At 37.5% G+C, this 14,352-nt stretch overlaps 1 protein-coding gene across 1 annotated transcript; it reads left to right on the forward strand.

Annotated features, from left to right (window-relative positions):
• Nucleotides 1-11,382: 11,382 nt before the first annotated feature.
• LOC110160027 (zinc-binding protein A33-like) lies at nt 11,383-12,989 on the forward strand. Its single transcript, XM_055164778.1, has 3 exons — nt 11,383-11,644; nt 11,921-12,182; nt 12,323-12,989. Exons 1-3 carry the CDS (start codon nt 11,383-11,385, stop codon nt 12,987-12,989), a joined length of 1,191 nt encoding a protein of 396 aa, XP_055020753.1.
• Nucleotides 12,990-14,352: the final 1,363 nt, after the last annotated feature.

Consider the following 14,352-nt stretch of genomic DNA (forward strand, 5'->3'; position numbering starts at 1 on the left):
TACTATAAAATGTGTTTGTTTATAAGTAGTTTTCCATATGGATGCCATGGGTCCTATTTGACATGGGGTTAACGTGAGTGCGAGGGAGTATAGTTGTTACCACACATGTACAATTACCAGCCTCTTCAACCTGCCTGTCAAGAGTCCATGAAAACACTCAAATGTAATTACCCCTGAAGCAGGTGCACACAAGAGAAACACAAACATAACATGTGGGCAGAATATTTACCCCTACTGTCACTTAAACACATCTTCAAAACACTGCTTCCTACACTATGCTATTGTATTACATAACAATATACAGGTAAAAGACAATAAGTTACCTACAGTATTATCAATTAAAGGTGCACTACGTAACTTTTCTGGTGGTCGGTTTGCCACTTGCTTGTATGGAGATGATATTGCTTTGCCTGGAATGTCCCACAATATGGCATTAAAACATTTCTAGTTTATTCAACTACAACAAGTGTTTATAATAATAATAATGAAGCATGCATTTTAACAATGTGCAGGATATATATATATATATATATATATATATATATATATATATATATATATATATATATATATATATATATATATATATATATATATATATATATATATATATATATATATATATATATATATATATATATATATTTTTTGTGCACACAGATCAGATGCCACAGAAGTAGAAGAAAAGATAAATAATAAACAGTAACACTGTGACCATCCTTTTTCCCCCTGTGGTGGACTATTCTAAGTTAATCAATCATAATTCCATGGAGACAAGTGGACTGCAGGTTGTCCACTAGAAAAGTTCCACAGTGCACCATTAAAACCTAAAACATTTGATCACTTTGGAAATAGCAGTTTCCAACATTTTCCTATCCTCTCATCATGACAGTGACATATTGATTTAGTCTCTGGCTCAGACCTCTCTCAAAAGGAATCTATAAAATCTTCAGGTAGATCGGACATTGGCATTCAGCGCCTCAATGGAAAAGGTCACATCTTGTATCATGCACTAGTTTCACATTTTAAAACAATAGGGTGTGTAAGATTTTTTTAATGTGAAGTTTCATAAACATTGCTTGTATGTGTGTGTTTCCATACGAAGTAAAGTTGTTCAAATATTTATTGTACTGACAACCAACCATTTTTAATTACAAATATGTAGAGCATGATAGTAAAGTTGGTTTTGGTTTTGTGTTTTGGTTGCTCCCTCCCACTATGGGTTGCCAGTTCCTACAATTTCAGCCAGATGGAAATAACCCCAAAAGGCCTCTCTCTAATCAGAATATCACTAACAAAACCTAATCATTAATCAGTCCCAGTGTAGCCTCTGCAGCTCAGTGAATTCTTGATATTCTGAGCTTTCACAAAAAGTAATAGTCTGTACATAAAAACAGACTTGTACATGCCCTCTAAATGCAGTTTAAGGCACTGGCAACTCAGTTCAGTTCAGTTGCAACTGAAGCCCTCTTTTTAAAAACTGTGTGCACTACACAACCTACATTCAAGTCCAAAAGCTTTAAAAAAAAGTATACCTATTAATTTTTACAAGTACATTTGGACATAAAACTTGTAATTATTGCTATATTAAGATTCAAAATGGCCTATATTAAAATGTCAGGAGATGACTGACGACATGGCTTCACTGATGGAAGCAGGAAGCACAGAGTGTATTTTTGTTCAACGGCTGCATTTTGAGCCCATTACAATAATGAATCTGACTCATGCCCAATGGACACTGATGGTTTACGGCAAAAGCCCAAATCCGCTTCTGTCCTCTTCTTTATGGATTCGACTTTTGCCACTTATCTGTCTTCCTGTCTTTTTATGTCATTTCATTCCAATGACTATAAATCAAACTATAAGAGAAAAAAAAATAGGTGGTCAGAAGGCACTTTGAGGCCTGTCATGTTTCAGTCACCCACAGAGTCATTGATTATAGATTTATTGTGGTGGATCTGAAAGCTGCACAAACAAAAATGTGATTCATAGGTCTGGCTTTTTATCTGAGTGAAAAACAAATGAGGAAACATGAAAGAGAATGAGTTAAATCTTCACCTTTCAAAGTGAATTCAATGATGCCTGTCAACGTCTAGCGCAGACACATCAGTTTATGTTATGTGTCAGATGGTACCACTGCACCTGCAAGGACAACAGGTAAACGGGAATTAAAGACACATTAAATGGCCAATGTAAAACAATCAGTGTCAGTTTCATTACTGTTACCACATTGTAAAGACTGTAAAGACTGTAAAGACTGTAAAGACTGTAAAAACTGTAAAGACTGTAAAGACTGTAAAGCCTGCTGCATCAACAGGCAGAAGGTGAGGTTTACATAGCTGAATAGTAATTAGGATGCTGAAGCTACAGCTCCATGAATATTGAAGAGAGTCATTACAAATGCAATGGTCACACTTGCTGCTTGACCACCAACATTTATTATGTATGATACAGTGGACCATGGTTAAAATTAGAAACACAGTTTTCACCCTAATTACTTACTCTGGCATGCAGTCCACTGTAAATGAGCTCTACAGTCCCTCTACTATATTCAGCTGCTTATGAGTAGTAAAAATGTGGACCAATGCATCTTATTCATCTGTCTGCAGAAGTAGAAAAGCCTTGGTCCCTAGCTACAGTGAAATAAATTCACTTCTACCCTCAATTATAGGTCCTATATTACGCAGAATACACTCTTGTGAGCATTAAGTGATATTATAATGTTACACCACCTCAAAAACATACCTGGATTTATGTTTTGTTTCATTCATACACGTATATTGAATACTGGTCTATCTATATCTTCAAAAGTCAACATACTCTGTTCCACCTTGTAATGTCTTCTAGTGGTAGCTAACAGTTATGTTTTAGCTTTATTTTGATATTGGCAATTCCAGGGCTGCAATCATCCAAATGATTCCAGTGAAGGTGTATGGAGTTTAAAAACAAAGTGTAGCACTTCCTGTATTTCCACATGACATCACACAGTGGCACAAAGTGTTTCCTGTTTGAGAGAAGAACTCAGCCTAAATATGCAGGTTACGTGTGTTAAACATGTGTGAATGAAACAAAACACAACTCGAGGTATGTTTTGGATGAGGAAACAACATTATAACATAGATCGGGCCCTTTAGATTTAAACTGACACTGAATATTATTGTAAATTGATTTGGTTATGTAATAGAAGTAGTACATTAATTGTCCTTATAGAGAAGTTTTGTGTTTTTCTGTTTGTCCATACAATAAAAGCCAGCTGTGGTGTTTAATGACCCTTATGTAAGCTCTCACTACACTCAGCCAGCATGTCACTCCATCACATGATCCTTCTGACAGAGACTACAGGAAGTATAGCCAAAATATACTAAGCTAAAAGTAAACAAGGCAGTAAGAATGATTTTCAAAAGGGAAGTTTAATTACATGCAATAAGTCCCACTGACAGTTGTAATCAGGAGTTGAGTTCACACTGTCTCAAAGTCATATTAAAATTGATTATGTTCATTTGATTACAATGTGGTTGCCGTTCCTGTGGTCAGTGGACAGAAAATCAATCAAAAACGATTTGCGGATTTGTACCACCACTAACAAGACAAATGCAGTGTCGTTTAATCTAAAGATATAAGGCAACAATGACTGTAAAATGTATTATTTAAAGCTTTTTGGTGTAACTTTTTTCTTGAGTAAACCGCTACATACAGTAGTACAAGTACAAAATAACTTTAGTAATAATAATGCCTATGACTTTTCCAGAAGCTCAAAGTTGATTTACAATTTGAACTTTATTTACTGACTCCATACTGTACTATTGTCACATATGCCCTGGGGTAGGCTACCGTAAACTAGGCTGCCAATCTGCACCATCATCCCCTCAATCACCAATCACTCACGCACAGTCACACATGCATCACGTTCACACTGGGCAATGTGAGTGAAGCGTCTTGCCTAAGGACACAGCATTCTGCGACTCCCATCCAAGTACTAACCAGGCCCATGTTCTGCTTAGCTTCTGAGATCAGACAAGATCAGGCCTTGACAAGGAGGTTTGGCCAACTGTAGAACAATTAATTAAAAGCGCATCCGCTCTCTCTCTTGCCACACTACCGCTTCCTATTGGAAAAAGTCCGGACAGTACCAAAAGTCCATTACAAAACTTCACTTGTACAACTTTTTATATTATATTGTATCATATTTACTTAATTTCCACTGATGAATAAAAGAAAATCCACCCACAGCATTTAAATTAAGCAGTCTTTAAATAAACCATGACAAATAAAACATATGAAACAAGAAACACATTCAAAGGGTACATTAATATTTATGAATTCAGATGCAGTTCTCTACATTAACCTTGGGTCTCATTTAATTCCCTTAATAGTACCTCTCACACAAAACGCTATTCAGAGCAACAGCTTAATGATAAAAAAACACCTCTTCTCTAATACACCACACTCTCTCCATTTCTGCTAGACATGCATTTCTCCACCACATTTGACATCACCAATTTACTATGCCATTAAGAGTCCAGCTTACACCACTGCAGTTAGAACCAGGGGACTGCAGTTTGTTAGAGCTGATAGAAAGCATATTTAGAGATGATTTGTTTGTCAAATTCATCTGCTCTGTCGTGAGAGAGACGTAAATTGTCTGTTCCTCCTTTTTACCTTGTGTCAGGGTCAAAATAATCCTCCAGCTCGTAAAAAGGACGCTATATTAAGTCAAACAGCGTAGTAAATTCTTGTTAATGACCTCCGCGTGTAGAAACATAAACCAAAGTCTGAGCCCCCAATAAAAAGTGATTTACATCCAGCGCAGTGGTCACTCCATTCCCCATTAGTTTCCATTGTGTGACCTTTCCCAGGTGCTTTTCCTTGACTGGGCCTTTATGTGCAGGAGACGGTGTGTTGTCAACAGTAAATAAAAGTGTAAGTACATATAACTTCAAATTATAGCCAGACGTGACTAATGTGATTGAGAGCATGTTTACGTGTGCAGTTAATTTTCCGCTGTCTAATAGCAAACTGTTACAGAGTGCATTTCCATGATCCAATTACTTACAGTGTGGTCTTGCAGAGTGGTTATTCTTCTATTTACTTAGTATGACAAGTCAGCATTATAAATGTGCAATTAAAGCTTCATTTTGTAATATTACAGCCAACACACAAAAATAATACTGTGTGTGAGTTTGCCTCCTCACAGACCTGACTCGTAACTTGACCTGGCCTTTGGAACATAATGGTGTCCCCTCATCATTATTTCACTCAAAGCTGTATTTCAATTTTATATAGTTATTTAATTTTTATTTTTATGCATGAGTAAGCCTGCACTGTTCTATATTCAAGGCTGGAGTGCTCAGAAAAATTCTGTTCTCACCTACCCCCCATGTCCGCTTACTGCTTATTTACTTGAGATTATGTAAAAGAATTCAGACTCAAAAATGTCAGTGGCCAAATTTCCACCATAGATAGATGAAAATGAAACAGCCGCTTGCTGCAGTGAAATGTCACTATGAAGACCAGCCATCATTAAATTGTTTTAGATCAATATCGCTGTCGATGTAAAATAAAGATCTATATATCATTAGCCTCACAGCATAATTGCTGAAGTCATTTTCCAAGGTTCTGGGGAAAATACAAAAATAAACTGTAATTAAATGACTGGGGCAGTTTGTATTTCCTGGGCTACAAATCATTCTGATTGGCCGAAGAGGGAGCCAATGACACTCACAGATGCAGCAGAGTTTGGAGAGTAAAATGGAACTGAAAACTTAATTTGGCCAAAAATGAGTAGTTGTCTGAAAATGTAAGAAAAAATACAAAATGGATTTTAACCACACATTTTCAGTGTGATCAACACAAGCGTCCATGGTTTTGTTTAGATGTTTTATTTTCAACTAAAAGTGAGTGACTAAGAGTGACTAACTGTTGTCTAATGCTAATTATTTGTGACTGTAATTTTATGTTTGAGAGACTTGTTTAACGACACAAATCAGCTCACTTGTTGTAATTCCAGGGAAGTCAGTTCTTTATGGTCAGATTGTGTGAAAATAAAGCTCAGGTAAAAGTCTAACTAAGCCCCAGACAGATCAGAACCTACGGTTAGCATCACACCTCCAGGAAATGTTGATGACATCAGCTGCAAGTACCAATAAGGTAAAAAGATAAAAAATAAATATAGTGGAGCATCATTTAGGAGCAGAATATGAAAAACACATTATATATGCATATATCCTAAGGTAGTACATGTACTTACAGGTGCTTTCACTGAGGTCTTGCAAAGGTTCATGGTTTCTCACAACCTCCCTGCCTCACAGACCTGCGGCTTACACTTATCCATTACAATACCATTCACCTTCATGTTATACCAGCGTTGCTAATCAGATGTGCACCAGCTGCCCATTCACTCACTCCATATGGGAGCCTATAGACTTGAGTTTTCAGGAGCGAGTAATTGTACTTCAAAGACTCCCCGCTAAACCACAGCTGCTCTCCTCTGTGTGAAACGTATGTGATGTCAGACCCACTCAAGAAAAAGATTCTCTCTCATTGTCTGTGAGGATCCAAAGGGGGTTTCTCTCAACTTGCATTTACTCCCATCAAATTCAGTGATTTACACACAAGCTCAGCTAACAGTAAAATTTGCCCGGAGGCTCTTTGTGGATCATAGCAAACCCCGCGCAACACGTTTGTGAAGTGTGTCGTGCATGGGCAGACTAATAATGATGCCTGCCCCTATTTTGATTTTTGTCTGAATAATTGTCTGCAAGAGCCAAAATGGAATGAGCAATCACAAGGCAACATTGTGGTTTGGGCAGAAGCCTGGGGTGAAGCAGACTATTTTGGAAAGTGCTTTGTGCTTTTGTGCTTGCTCCTTTGTTGTGGCACTTCACCCGATCATATTGAAATATTAGATTGAACATCACACGAGTTCAGAGAGAGCAGTCCCAGATTTAAAATGTGGAGAAATTGACCAGTGTTTAAAGGTGCACTGCTTAACCTTTCTGCTCTGAGTGAAAAAATGCATAGCACACTCGGTTGGCCGATGTCCAAATACTATTTTATTAACAAAATAACGTTTCGGCAAAAAAAGCCTTCATCAGATATTTTTCTTGTCTTGGACCACAGCACACAAAATGGTTGCCAGCCCAGGTGCCCATATACCCACTCAATGAATGGGAGGTCCCAAAGTGAGGTCACCCAGTGAGTTCAGCCCATTCTACAACAAGAAACAACAGTTTACATAAAAAACATTTTATAAAATACAGAAATAGTTTGTCTATTACAAAAAACATCTTAGATCAAACTCCATATTAAGTCCATGAGGAGTAAGAGTTTTAAGATGGTGAATCCAGAAGTGTCTCTTTTTGACAGGAGCATCTCTAGATTACCACCTCTAGGGGGCAGTTCCACATGTTCGATGCCAATATATCTTAAGGAAGAGATAGGATGGTTAAAATCAACAAAATGAGCCGCCACAGGATAGTTCATGTAACCTTTCTGCTCTGTCACTTGCTTGTCTTCTCTGACTTTTGAACACTTCTACAATTGTTTTTTTGTTTTGTTTTGTTTTTTGAGCACCGGGGACACTATTTAGTTTTTTAGTTTTATTAAGTTAGTTTCTTTAGTTTGCTTTAAGGTCACTTTATATCACTTATTATTTTCTGTATTATAATTATTTGCCTTTTTGTTACTTTGATTAAGTTAGTCGTTTAGTTAATTATTTAGTGTAATTCCTCCCTAGTGTTTAGCTTTAGTTGGTCCTCATGTATTTAAACACCTCTGTTCCTTTGTCTGGTTGGGTTAGTTTTGTTCTGTTCAGTTTGATTTTGCGTTACCCCAGTTGGGCCCAGCTTTTTTTGTCAATAATTTGCCTAATTTGAGCTTTTGTTAAATGATATCTTTTTTTTTTTTTGTGCCTTTATTAAATTTAAACTTATTTTTATAACTTGTCTTTGCCTTTCTGTTTGGTCCACTCCATGGTGCATGCAAGTGTGATATTTCCTTCTCTGATCAGTGGTAAGTAAATGCAGAACAAAATTTAAAGCTGTTTTTACTACTATACACTATGATTTAAACCTACATGAAAGTATTATAATTATTCAGAATACACTACACCGATTGGATCATGTGCCGGAATGCGCTAGAAAATACATTTTAATGCAGGTGTTCAGTATTCTAAATATTTTTTTTTTCTTCCCATCACGGTCTATAAAAAATCTGACTTGCAGGCAGTTTTTTTTTCCTACAACCTAAATCCAAAATAAGTGACAAAATACTGAAATACCACTAAAGAGAACCCTTTGTAAATTAACCAGCCGTGCTCCTGTGCAGGTTCATACAGTCAATAAGAATATAGTCAGTGCAATTTATAACTTCACAAAAGCATCATGTTGGAAATCATAAAAGTCTGTTCCTGTCACCGTTTTGATGCCTGTAAAGCCACATTATACGAGCCACATGCTTCAGCTGTGGTTTCATTAGCTTTTTGTGAGTGTAAGACGCTGAGCTCTCTCCTCGTGGACTTCTTATAATGTTCAGTTTCATGTGATTTAGTCAGCATTTCTGGCACAAGCTTACAAAACAAGAACCAATTTACTAAAAGTACTCTACAAATTGCTGCTTTAAAGATTTCCACATTATTATGATGATTTAAACTGCATTTTTACTGTTGGAAAAGATATGTTTATGTTTATTTCATTATATTGAATTATTCTGTATGAAAGACTATCCAGAACTACTCAAATTAGATCTAGCTATATTCATCTTTTTAAAGCTGCACTGTGTAACTTTGCTGGTGGAGATGTTGTTGCTTTGTCTGAAATGTTTCACAGTATGGCATTAAAGCTTTCTACTATCATGGATACCAAATCAGGCCAAGTTACTGGTGAAATCTGTGGAGAGGCAACCCTACTCAGAGTCCAAATTCCTGTTTTCCTATTTATTTTTGAGCAATAAAACCACCTGTAATTGACTAAATGCAAAGTAACCTGCATAATGAAGTCTCCTGCTTAAGGACACAACAACAGAACTTGGAAATTGAACATTTATCAGACATTATCATGATCAAAAATGACAAAAACAACAAAAGCTGCACAATTTAGGCATGTTTTTTATTTTTTTATTTTTTTAATCAAATATTATCCTGCTGCGTTACTGAATTTTTAATTGATAATTTGCATACTGTATCTAAAATCTCCTTAAGGATTCTTCTAAAATGTCTGCAAAATCTGAAAAGTTTGAAAAAATAATCGTCATTCCGAGATTACAACAGCTCCCTTATTATAGTTCGGAAGCTCCCCAGTCAAAGCAAACATCTGTCAGTGCTCAGAGCCTGCTACCTCAGTGCCACTGTGGGCTACATCAGGTTTATAAACACCACCACATTAGCAGGCGGCACAGTAATCCTTTCTATCTATAAGCCAATACGTGTCTGGAGGCATTCACTGACTTATTGTAGACATCTGCTAGAAAGCACAGAGCATTTTGGGCTCAGGGACATTAATATGAGTGTGGATATGAACCTCTTTGTGCAGCCAGAAGTAAAATATTCCACTTTTTGGTTATAGTTTTTAGCACCAACACATGTTTCACAATACAGTTTCAAGTGCATCTGGAGTGTGGGTCTGTGTTACATGCAGGCATTTGTTTTGTTTTTGTGCTGCTCTCTCCTCTGCCCTATGTGTTCAGGTGCTGTGGGTGTGACCAGAACTGGAGCTGATTGGCCAGCTAGCTGCCAATCAGAGTGGAGAGGGCTGTTTAAAAGGAGCTGTGTGCTGCCTCTTTCTCTCTCTCTCTCTCCCTCTGCGTATATGGCTGCTAGCCCAGGTTTGTTTGGTTGGGAGGATTGGTTAGGTAAGTTTGGGGATCCCTGTACATTTCACACCACGTAGATTTTTGTTGTTAGACACACTAGTTATCAGTTGTTGCCACCTTTGTTGTTTTGAGTTTTCCAAATTCTCTTTTTTAGACCAGGTAGGCTAGGCTTTTGATTTCTTTCCTTTTTGTAGCCTAGTTTTCAGTTAGGGCCTGTTTTGGTATACCTTTTTGTTTGTTGATTTGGCACAACTGGCCCACGCCTCCTCCCACCAACCTTTTGTTCATTTTTTGTGCACTTTAATGAATGTTTGGCTGTCAAATAAAAAGTTTGCCAAACTGACTTTGCCTCAAGGGTTGTTTTGTACACATTGTGTCCCTTGTTGGACATAGGGGACATAACAGTCTGTCATTACAATACTGAAGGATGGAGTGATAATACACAAAACTGTAGTCATAAAACACCAAATTGCTACAGATATTTGGTCCCAATAGTGTGTCATGACAGAAAAATCTAAACTATGGGTTTACACAACAGGAATAACAGAATAAATATATAAAAATATCTAAAGTATCAACTTTCTATAGTAATTACCTTGTTTGTGACATTGAAGATTTCTTGTCTTGAGGTGAAAAAGGTGAGTTCAATTTAATAAAAGGTTATTAGATAAAACTTAGATTACGCATCTTTACTTTGTGATAACATGTAATCTAACTTCAGGTTTAGGTTTTCCTGTGTAGGTTACTTAATCAGTCTGAGTTATGTAACCTACCTTGAACAAGAAGCTGGTGATTGTATTTCGAAAGCAATAAAATGTCTAAAGTCAAATATTAGTCTTTTAGAAGGGAACTATATAATTTTTGTGCTTCTGTCGAGAAAGATGTTATTAATTTGCCAAGACATTAACGAGATAAATGTTGTAAGGTGCTTTGAGAAAATCTTGTCTTACCAGTTTCACATCCATCCAATAGAAGTATTTTAACTTTCTACTATTACAATGGAAAATATTCGGAACCTCCAAAGTTAGAAACTTTTAAATGTCTGAACAGTGGCTTTAATGGGGACTGAAATGGTCAGTTAATAAGTGCCTATATTGCACTATTTTCTGATCCATATTAATGTTGTTTCTTCAACAAAACATACCTTGAGTTTTGTTTTGTTTCATTCACACACATTTAACACACAAATCCTGCATATTTAGGCTGTGCGCTTCTCTCAGATGTGTTCCACCTTATGATGTCATGTGTCCCACTGTGTTCTACATACACCTCACCTACACCTCGGATGATTTCAACCCTGGAACTGCCAATCTCTGCTGAACTAAAGGTAAAGCTTTTAACTTGAAAACTGCCTCTACATGGCATTACAAGGAGGAACAAAGCATTTTGAGCTTTGGAGATGTAGACAGACTAATAATAAAGGGTAACATGTCCAAAGTAAACAAAACAGAACTCCAGGCATGTTTATAATGAGGTAGCAATGTTAAAACATGTCTTAAAATACAGAGTAATTTTTTTTTGTAATATAAGACCTTCCATCTGATTTAATTGAATTTGATTCTCTAGTTTGTAGATATGGCTGCTATGAACTACATGCTGTCAGAAGACCAGTTTGTGTGCTCCATCTGCCTGAATGTCTTCATGGACCCAGTCAGCACTCCTTGTGGACACAACTTCTGTAAGAACTGCATTAGCGGTTACTGGGATAAAAGTAGTTGCTGCGTTTGCCCACTTTGTAAGGAGGCCTTCAACACAAGACCAGTGTTAAAAATCAACACTCTGCTTTCCCACATGGCTTCTCAGTTTCCAAGGCAACCACAAAAACAAGAGGAAATTTGTGAAGTCCCAGAAGAACCAACTAAAGACCAACAGGTTTTTTGTGACATTTGCTCTGCACCAAAGCTCAAAGCGGTTAAGTCTTGCCTGGTGTGTTTGGTGTCATTCTGTGAGATTCACCTGGAGCCTCATGAGACAGTGTCAGCTCTGAAACGTCATCAGCTGGTGGAGCCCTTATCTGACCTGGAGAGCAGGATGTGTGCAGAACATCACAGACCTCTGGAGTTTTTCTGTAAGACTGACAGCATTTGTGTTTGTACCCACTGCTCTTTTTCAGACCACAAAAGTCACAATATTGTTCCTCTGGGTGAAGAGTGTGAGGAGAGAAAAGCAGAAGTGAGGAAGATGATGGATGAGAGAAAGAAGAAGATTGAACAAATACGCAGTTCTTTGGAGCTCAGTCAGAAAGCAGCTGACAAAGTGACGGAAGAGGGACTGGAGGTGTACACAGCTCTGGGACAGGCTGTGCAGAAGAACTTGGATCATCTCAAAGAGGAGATTCATGAAAAACTCAAGACTCAAATCCAAATAAAGACCTGGTCGCTGACCTAGAAGACCAAATATCTGAGCTGGACCACAGAAACACTGAGATGGAAAAAACAGAAAACTCACAGGATTACCTTCACTTTCTGAAGACATTTACACCAGTCAAATCTGATCCAAACAAGAACTCCACCAGGGGCAGCATCTGTCAGGCCTCATTTGAAGGAGCAGTTGTGAGATCTTTGTTTGAGCTGGAGAAAACGTTCACTGATATCTTAAACAAAACCTATAAGGCCGATTTAAAAGCTAAACAAAAATGTGCAGTGAGTGTAACTTTTGACCCTGATACAGCACACCCAAACCTCATTATGACTCATGGCAGAAAACAGGTCCATTACAAAGATAGGAGGAAGAATGTCCCGGACAATCCTGAAAGGTTTTCCGATGCTCCTTTTGTTTTTGGGGAACAGAGTTTTTTGTTTGGGAGGTTTTACTTTGAGGTTCAGGTCACAGGAAAAACTCATTGTTTTTTAGGAGTGGCCAGAGAGTCCATAAACAGAAAGGGAACCATGACAGTAGGTTCTTCTTTGGGTTTTTGGGTAATTTATTTAGAAGATGAAAAAGGGAAAGCCGCTGCCAGTCCATATGTCAATCTTACCTTGAGGTGTGCCCCTCAGAAGATTGGTGTGTTTGTGGATTATGAAGATGGTGTTGTCTCTTTCCATGATGTAGATGCTGCAGCTCCCATCTACATCTTCACTCGCTGCTGTTTCAAAGACAAACTTCTGCCATTTTTCTCTCCATGGTACGCAGTAAATGGAAGAAACAAAAGTCCCATGATCATTTCATCTGTTGATTCTTAGACTCTGTCATTGTATTTGAATATAAGTTTCAAATGATGTTTATTTTGGATTTCTGGATTTCAAAAATGCCACTAGACTTAGCCCAGAAAATGAATTCAATATAACTCACCGCCATATTACAACTTTAGATGCATCACCAGATATGCAGATTTAAAATAACAATTGAAAATATGAACGCGTAGGATATCATAAATAGGGCACTGTAATGATAAATAGAGATGATAATATGCATTAGCTTTATATAGCGCTTTTCCACACCCTCAAAGTCACTTTATAATTTGGTGCATTATTCATTCACTTCATACTCAGTAGTGGTAAGCTACTATTACTATAGAGTGACAAAAGCAAGATTGCCAACAGCAACGCTCGGACACACAAGGCAACGTGAGTGAAGTGCCTTGCCTAAAGACCACTGGCACCCTGCTATGGCACCTGGTGCTCCCAGGGGTCTCCCATTCAAGCACTGACCAGATGGTTCGGCTACACAGAAATACAACACCATCAAATTCTTTGCAGCGCACATTGTTGCTGTAGCAATGTGTGTGCTAAACATCTGGACAGTGAGTGATCACAATAATTAAAAAATAATAATTTCTCTGACCCGGTCAGCTGCCCTGTTGGCCTGTGCCTAGAACCAACCCTGCACACATAAAACCAGAAGTGAAGTGTCAAAAAATACATATATATATATATTAACATGTTCTTGATTGATAATAATAGAAACCGTACTAACGATTAAACCACATTAAAAAGCTGTGTGTGTTTACATGTTGGTTTGATTGTGTGTTTTTTTTTCTCAACCCTCATTGGCAATAAAGTATTGAACATATTTCAAAGTTAGACATCTGGACAGTTTTTGATCTTTTGGATATTCCTGGATGAGAGAAGAAATACACCAACTACATTACAGTCCAGATTTTCCAGAGAAAATGAGATCTGATTTTAAACAGATTGTAGTAACATATATTATATAACAAATATTGCAATCGTTACCTTTAATCTGTAATGTCAAAATGATGAATGAGCAGTTTCTATGTATAGTATATAAACACAGCTTCTACTCACTTTTCTTCAGACCTCCTCAAATGGAGTTCCTCTTGGAGCATAATTAGCCTACTTATTTATTTATATTTCACACTCCGCATTGTATTGATTTTACTCGTGTGTAACTAGCATAGGATGATGGCTGGCCAGCAGGATTGGAGTGGCTTTGCGCAGGTCTGTCGTTAATGGTAACACAATAATGTAACAAAGGGTGGGCCTTGGTGCACCGCCTGCCGCAGCGTAATTGGTTTATGATTTACCGAAACTCGTGACTCACTAACAGCTTTTACAGAGTTCAATGCCTTGGTCAGCTTTTGAA

The sequence above is a fragment of the Boleophthalmus pectinirostris genome, unplaced genomic scaffold, assembly GCF_026225935.1.
Source record: "Boleophthalmus pectinirostris isolate CB_2022bp ecotype Guang Dong unplaced genomic scaffold, ASM2622593v1 HiC_scaffold_7, whole genome shotgun sequence".
NCBI lineage: Eukaryota > Metazoa > Chordata > Actinopteri > Gobiiformes > Gobiidae > Boleophthalmus > Boleophthalmus pectinirostris.

Excerpts from the sequence above, each read along its gene's own strand:
- LOC110160027 (XM_055164778.1), top strand. The coding sequence starts at position 11,383 with ATGGCTGCTATGAACTACATGCTGTCAGAAGACCAGTTTGTGTGCTCC. Across the intron at positions 11,645-11,920 it reads ACAAAAACAAGAGGAAATTT|ACCACAAAAGTCACAATATT; the intron begins GTGAAGTCCCAG and ends GCTCTTTTTCAG. Across the intron at positions 12,183-12,322 it reads CAAATCCAAATAAAGACCTG|GGGCAGCATCTGTCAGGCCT; the intron begins GTCGCTGACCTA and ends GAACTCCACCAG.